Source organism: Manacus candei, unplaced genomic scaffold, assembly GCF_025592945.1.
Source record: "Manacus candei isolate 608988 ecotype Guabito, Panama unplaced genomic scaffold, ASM2559294v1 h1tg000002l, whole genome shotgun sequence".
In the NCBI taxonomy this organism is placed as follows: domain Eukaryota; kingdom Metazoa; phylum Chordata; class Aves; order Passeriformes; family Pipridae; genus Manacus; species Manacus candei.
This window is the reverse complement of record NW_026138050.1, coordinates 5655362-5662500: the sequence shown is the minus strand read 5'-3', so window position 1 is coordinate 5662500 and position 7139 is coordinate 5655362. Positions and strand designations below refer to the sequence as shown.

Sequence of the window (7139 nt, the reverse complement as noted above, 5' to 3'; positions counted from 1 at the left end):
AGAGAAAGAAATTAAATTATGGTGAAAAGTGAAGCCCTTGACCCCAGAATTAATACCAACCCCATCATTTTCTTATTTCTGTTAGGGCTGCGTAGTCTAAATTCAAGCTACCTTTTAGCTCTAAGCAGAGGCAGGGAGACCATAATTAAACTAATCTATAGAGGGGAGGGAGGGAACAGCAATAATACAGCAGTATATTGTATGGCATTCAATTAGGTGAATAAATACAGCTCCGGACAGACAACATAGATTAGAGACTAGACTTCCTTTTTATTTCAATTTTAGCTTCCCCCTCTCTCATACTCATACAAACCAGCTCTAGGAAATGTATCATTTTGACTGGATATTTTATAACTGGAAAATCTATTTGTATGTTTTCCAGAGATAAAGTGTCTCTCCCTCTTTCCCCTTCCTCTCTCTCTCTCCTTTTCCCTTCCTACCTATTTTTTCTTTCCTTTTCTCTCTCCACCCTGCCCGCCCCCCGACTCCAAGGATTTAATTCCCCACGAACCTCCCAGGAAGATTTAAAGAGTTTTCCCCTGTTTGATTTCCCAGCCCGGCTCTTTCCCTCTCCTCTTTGTTAAACGCAAACGCTGCTTCTCCCCGCGCCCCTCTTCCCTTCCCACCTTCCCGGGGGCGGGGGGGAGCCCTACCGGGGGTCGCCAGGTTGATTCCCCCCGGGCCCAGGGGACCGAGAGCTCCGTTTCCAGCGGGCTCAGGATGGGAGGGGCTGGAAAGCACCCCCCGCAACCTCCCCCCAGCAGCTTGGAAAGTGTTTCTCTAACCGGGAGAGGGCACAAAACTGGGGGTCCCCAGCCCCGTGCTCTGCCGGAGAACCATCCCTTGAATTATTCGCCGGGGGAATCTATCAATGTTTTACTTGAGTGGAAACTTCTAAGGGGACATAATTTAATTAGGACAAATTTGGCGGCTGTTTGGAAGCTGTGAATGACTGGCGGGACGAAACGCGGGGTGTGCGATGGGCTGCTTCGCGGGGGGCGTGGGGGGGAAGGTGAAAGGGGAGGGATAGAGGGATGGGAACTTCGTTGGGGTTTGATTTTTTAAAAAATTATTCTTACTAATAGTTTTTGGCCTCCTCTTTAGCGAACAGAAGCTGCTTCTGTTTGTGTCTGCACTCACAATTCAAAGGTTGTGGTTGCTGCCGGAGAGGGGGGTGTCCGTGGCCAAATGGATAGGAGATTGCATTAATTATGATTTCGACTGATATGTTCAGATCTCCTCCCAAACGCTGCAAGCGGCTCTTCCTTTTTTATTTCCCCCCCTCTTCCTTCCCCTCCACCCCATTTTTTCCCTCTGCCCCCCTCCCCTCTCCCCTGTTATAGAGCCGGAGAGGAGATGAAAAGGCTTGTAGTTTTAAATTCAATGTGACAGCTCTGGAAAGAGCGGATGATGAATCTCCTATTATTGGATCAGTCTATTTGCCGCTCAATGTCTCTCTGTAATTGGAGCAACATCACTTTAAAGGTTCAGAGAGTAGAGCATTTCTGGTGAAAAATCCCCACAACACGCTGGTGAATGTTTTAAAGGGAAATCTATTAGTGATTTGGCGAGGGGAGGGGACAAGGGGGAAGAGGGTGGGTTGGAGGGGTGGGGGGGAGGATGTGTGTGTGTAACTCCGACTGTTTAGTATTTAACCGGGTATCAGCAGATCCGCGCGTTTCCCCCCGCCGCACCCCCCTGCCCGCCCGGCCCCCGCCGCCCTCCTCGGGCTGGAGTTCGTATCAAAGCCCCCCTCGTTGTGTTGTGACAGCTCTGATATTGTTTATTGAGGCTGGATGTCAGGTATAATTAGCAATCGATATGGAAAACGTTTGCTCCCCACACTGGCACGTCTCTGACGTCAGGACCGATTAACGTTTCTTATTGGTCCCAAATTCCCCCAGCCTGAGCTAATTATTGGGAGCCTGATGTTGATAAAGTTAAAGCGCCCGGCGCCCTGCAGCATGAGCCCCTCGCCGCGCCGCCTCCTCCGCCAGCAGCACCCCCGGCCCCAGCCGCCCCGCCGCCAGCGCCCCCAGCCCCGCCGGCACCCCCCGCCCTAGAGCCGCCCCCATGATGGACAGCCGCATCCTGGAGCATCCTCATGCCCAGTTCGGGGGGATGGTGGGCTTCCCTTACCCGCTCGGGCACCACCACGTCTACGAGCTGGCCGGGCATCAGCTGCAGTCGGCGGCCGCCTCCGTCCCCTTCTCCATCGATGGATTACTGAGCGGCTCCTGCGCCGCCTCCGTGGTCAACCCGGCGCCGCTCATCCCCTCCGGCTGTGGGGTGAGCGGGGACAGCCAGCCCTTCAAGCTCGCAGGTAGGAGCGGCCCCGTGTCGCGTGTTCCCCCCCCGCCACCCCGCGACCCGACCGTCGCTCCCCACCCGGAGCGTGTCAGCGCGGAGGAGGAAAAGCACCGCACGCCCCGTATCCCCCCTATCCCCATCTACGGATATTGGGGTGTCTGGTGGGGGGGAGGGAGGCTGTGCTGACCCCCGAGGGGGCGGACAGGACGGGGCGTGGGGCCTCGGGCCGAGCGCCGGGAGCATCCCCCGTTCCCATCGGCGCTGGGCCACGCGTGTGCCCTGAACAATAGCGGGCCCGGCCCGGTGCCTCCCCCCAAAGTTCATCGAGTGGGAGCTCAGATCATACCCTTAAAAAATAATAATAAAAATAATAATGGGAATCACTGGCATTTGGGGAATGAAGAGCGATAATTATTATTTTTTTTAAACGATTTAACCGAAAGGAAGCGCTCTCCTTCCTTCTCTCCCCGCCGGCCTGTGGCACCGCTATTGTTCAGCTATTAAAACATTCCGTCGACCCAACATCCTTCTGATTAATCTTGAGGCTGCCCCACTCTGCACCTCAACTAAATACAAATTATTATTATTATTATTTTTCGTAATTTCCACACCTGGCAGAAAACGTTAAGGGAGGTGCAGCCAGGGCTGAAAATCCCCAACCTGGAGTTGTGCATACTCGAAGAGGCTGCGAACACCCCAGCCCAATGCTCGCCCTTGCTCGGGGGTCTGCGGGAGGCCCAGGGGCCGCCCTGCCCTCGGGGTCCCTCATGGGACCGGGCCGTGAGCTGTGACCCACGCAGGTGCTCCCGGGGGGGCTGGGGAAGGGAAGGAAAGGGGGGTTTTTAATTTTTTTTTTTAATGAAACCTTCGGTGGTTGGCGCAAATATTGGAACTTCTCTCTCTCTCTCTGCCAGCTGAGTGCCTGTGGAGAGCTTCCTTCAGGAATAAATGTTCTGTAAAGTACATTTTCGGAGGAGGCGAGGGCAGATCGGGTTCCTCCCCATTTTTAGCGCAGGTGTGTGTTTAATCCCGCTCTTTTACCACCGCTACCGAGCACAAAAGTTAAAAGGCTCCTGTGAATGGCAGGGAGGGGGGGAGAAGGCCTGTCTCCCGGGGACCTGAGGGTATTTCTGCCTTTTCAGACTCGGGTGACCCGGACAAAGAAAGTCCTGGCTGTAAAAGAAGACGAACTCGCACCAATTTTACTGGCTGGCAGCTCGAGGAGCTGGAAAAGGCGTTTAATGAGAGTCATTACCCGGACGTGTTTATGCGAGAAGCTCTGGCTCTCAGGCTGGACTTGGTGGAGTCCAGAGTGCAGGTAAAAACCGTGTTCCCCCTTCCCTTTCCCCCCACCCTCTCCCTGGGCCGAGCGGTCCCTGGGGAGGCCTCTTGGACCCGCATCCCTGCTCCGGGACGGGCCCTGTGCGCTTGGGCCCGCAGCCCCGCACCTCCCGGCCCTTTTGTTCCCTGCCTTGCATTGCTGCTTGATGGTTTATTTTGTCATTATAATTATAATATTTTTTTTTTTAATCTTGCAAAACGGGCAGCCTGGCTTCCCTAAACGTTTTTTTAGCATGTTTTTTCCACTGTAAACATTTTTCTTAAATGAGTCAAGGGCGAGAAAATTAGCATGCAAATATGAGGCGTAATCACGGGCCAGGGTATGCTGGAGAACGTCAATAAAGCTCGTAGGTGCGTCGAGAGCGCGTGGAACTTGTAAAACTTAATTTTAACGAGCTTCTCAGGCCCTTGGAGGTGCGGGACGGGGAGGGGAAGCACCGATCTGCTTCAATTGATCTTCGAAAAAATAAATGGGAATCGGATGGGGAAAGGGTTTGCGGGATGGCTGTTGGATCTCCAGATGCTGGTTTTATGCCGCGGTGGCTGCGAGTGGGAGGCGAGGCCGAGCTGCGGCCCCGCATCCTGCCGGGACCCGCCGCCGTGCGCGGGTGGGCGGCTTCGCGTTGGCCGCGTGTGCACGGAATGCGTCTTCAAACCCATCCCAGGCGTCGGTGACGGTCCCCCCGGGATGAGCCAGCGCCGTTGGCCGCGGTTCCTCCGTAGGCTTTGCCTCACACTGTCTTTCCCAGCCGTTTTCCCTCCCGCGCCGGCTCCCAGAGCCGCCTCTCGCCCTGCCCGGGGTCGCGGCAGCCTTCGGGGGCCAGGCCGGGGGAAGGATCCGGGAAGGGGCGCTGGTATCCCCACGGTGCTTCCGAGCTGGCGTCGTAGTCCGGCCGGGAATCGGTGCTGCCAGCAGCCCCGAAGGGCCGCGGGTGCGAGGAGGGGCACGTGTGCCCGAGGGCTGCGGGGACACCGGGGACCCGCCAAAGCAGGCAGGAGCAGGGACGGAGCAGAGAAGATTTAATTTTTTTTTCTCTCCTAAAATCTCTCTATAACAAATCCAACCCGCACTTTGGGCTGATCCAACCCCTCTGCTCCGTCTCCCGGGAAGGGTAATAGGTTCAAACCCCGCACGTCTGGGCGAGGCGTCGTCCGTCGTGTCCCCCCCGCACCCCCTCACCTCCGGCCGCTTATTGTGCTGTGTTTATCGCATTTTGCGTGCTGCTGCGGGAGGATCGGGCCCCGATCGGTGCTTCTGCACCCCTCGATCAAGGCAAAGAGCCGGGGGAGGCTGTGTAATCCCTTCCCCTCCCCTCGGCGCCGGTGCGGGCAGGGTGCAGCGTGTGTGTGCGTGTGTGTGCACCCCCCCTTTTTTTTTTCCCCACCCTGTTAATAAAGAAGTCTGGATATCTTCCTGTCCCCTCCCTTGCTCTCTGTCTCGTAGAGGCCCAGTCCTGTGGATGGGGACTGCCGGCACCTCGAAGGGGTGGACGGGGGAGGCCTGAGCTGCGCTTCTCCCCTCCGCCCCCCCCTCCCACCGCCCTGGCCACCGCGCGGGGCCGGTGAGCTGGGTGTTAATTGCTTCTCGTTGTTCGGTGTGTAGGTCTGGTTCCAAAACCGCCGGGCCAAATGGAGAAAGAAAGAGAACACGAAGAAGGGCCCGGGGCGGCCGGCTCACAACTCCCACCCCACGACGTGCAGCGGGGAGCCCATGGACCCCGAGGAGATCGCCCGCAAGGAGCTGGAGAAGATGGAGAAGAAGAAGCGCAAGCACGAGAAGAAGCTGCTCAAAAGCCAAAGCCGTCACCCGCACTCGCCCAGCGCCCTCTCCCTCCACAGCACGCCCAGCTCCGACAGCGACAGCGGCGGCGGGGGGGGCCTCTCGCCCGCCCCGCCTGAGGCCAAACCCCGCGGGCAGCACCCGCCGCCCCACCCGCCGCCTCCCGCCGCCGCCGCCCCTTCCGAGCCGCCCCCCGGCACCTGCGACCAGACCGCCGAACCCTTCTACCCCAGCCAAAGAAGCGGGAGCGGGAGGCTCCAGCGCCCGCCCGACAAGGACTGCGCGGCCGCCCCGTCGGGGGACGGCAGCGGGGGCGCAGGGGGGCCCCGCGGCGCCGGCAGCTTCCACAAGCTCAACCCCTTCAGCGTGGAGAGCCTCCTCTCCGACTCACCCCCCCGCCGCAAGGCCGCCCCGGACTTCCCCAGCCTTCCCCCCTGCGCCCCCCGCACTCTCATCGGCAAAGGACACTTCTTGCTCTACCCCATCACCCAGCCCCTGGGCTTCCTCGTCCCGCAGACCGCCCTCAAGGCCAGCCCGGGCCCCGAGGCCGGCCAGCCCCCTCGGGACTCCCCGCTGCCCGCCGCCAACCCCGGCCCGCCGGGCTGCGGCGCGGAGCCGGCGCCCGCGGGTGCGCAGCCCGGCCCGGGCTCCACGGACTCGGCGGCGACCGCGGCGGGGTCGGTGCCCCCCGCGCCGGCCGGAGCCTCGCCCCGCTCCGCGGCCGCGCACGGGGACCCGGCGGCGGCCGCCCCCGCGGAGGGCGGCAGCTTCCCCAGGCCCGAATCGCCGGTCCGGGCGCGGGACGCCAGCACAGCCAGGGACAGATCGGACTGCGGCCCCGCCGACGGCGAGGAGGTGGACATGGACTGACCACGGGCGGCCAAAAAAAAAAATAAAAAAAAATAATAATCGAAACAAAAGTAAAATAGAACAAAACAAAAATTAAAAAGCAAAAAAAAAAAAAAAAAGGGCAAAAATAAAAGCAGCCGAGAACGCCACCACAGACGCCCCCCGCTCCCGTCACCCCTGAGAAAAGGGGGGGAAGCGCTTCCCCGCTCACCCCACGCACGCCGCACCCGCGGCCCGCGGGAGGCGGCGGCAGAGCCGAGAGAAAGTGGCTCTTCCTCTCCTTAGAGTTTATCACAGGTCGATTCAGGTGATCAGTTAGAGCTTTTTGGGTTTTATATTTAAAGAGAAAAAAAAAAGAAAACGGGGTAAAAACAAAACAAAAAAAAAATAAGGAATATTGTTTGTTAAGGCTTAGCAGCAGCTGGACTTTGTGGTGTGACAAACTGTACCGCGACAACAACGGAACTCCTCAAAACCCTTGTAAAATGCAAAAATGTCTAAGAATATTTATATATGTAAAATTTTTGATAAATAAAGGCTCTAAAACTCCCTGTCGCCTGGTCTGGCTGTGTGGCTCTTCCCTCTTTTTACATTTTTTTTTTCTTTTTTTTTTTTTTTTTTCCTTTTTCCCTTTAAGCCTTCTTTGTGTGTGTGCGTGTGTGTGTTTATTGCTTAACAAATTTATTCATTTATAGCCTCCCGGTGCCCACCCCTCCCATCCGAGGTTAGGAGCTGCAGGCTACGGGACCCGGCCAGCTCCTGCAGAGTTTTGATATGAAAGTAATTATTTTCCCGGTGGCTGCTGCGGGGATTCAGTTTCTTGCCCAAAGGGTTATTATACATTACCGATTTCTAGTGA

General features: G+C 57.5%; 1 protein-coding gene across 2 annotated transcripts; it reads left to right on the top strand.

Annotated features, from left to right (window-relative positions):
* The first annotated feature begins 1860 nt into the window (after positions 1-1860).
* On the top strand, positions 1861-6849 carry UNCX (UNC homeobox). Of its 2 annotated transcripts, XM_051779946.1 has the most exons (4): positions 2182-2323; positions 3225-3325; positions 3453-3628; positions 5255-6849. In XM_051779946.1, exons 2-4 carry the CDS (start codon positions 3259-3261, stop codon positions 6299-6301), a joined length of 1290 nt encoding a protein of 429 aa, XP_051635906.1. In that variant the 5' UTR covers positions 2182-2323; positions 3225-3258; the 3' UTR covers positions 6302-6849. The 2 variants fall into 2 exon arrangements, with proteins under 2 accessions (XP_051635827.1, XP_051635906.1); XM_051779867.1 differs by lacking the exon at positions 3225-3325 and having other exon boundaries at positions 1861-2323.
* Positions 6850-7139: the final 290 nt, after the last annotated feature.

What these genes read in the sequence shown, in the direction of transcription:
- UNCX (XM_051779867.1), top strand. Translation starts at nt 2,074, where the DNA reads ATGATGGACAGCCGCATCCTGGAGCATCCTCATGCCCAGTTCGGGGGG. An exon ending in CCAGCCCTTCAAGCTCGCAG is followed by an intron (nt 2,324 to 3,452) that starts GTAGGAGCGGCC and finishes CTGCCTTTTCAG; the next exon opens with ACTCGGGTGACCCGGACAAA. An exon ending in TGGTGGAGTCCAGAGTGCAG is followed by an intron (nt 3,629 to 5,254) that starts GTAAAAACCGTG and finishes TTCGGTGTGTAG; the next exon opens with GTCTGGTTCCAAAACCGCCG.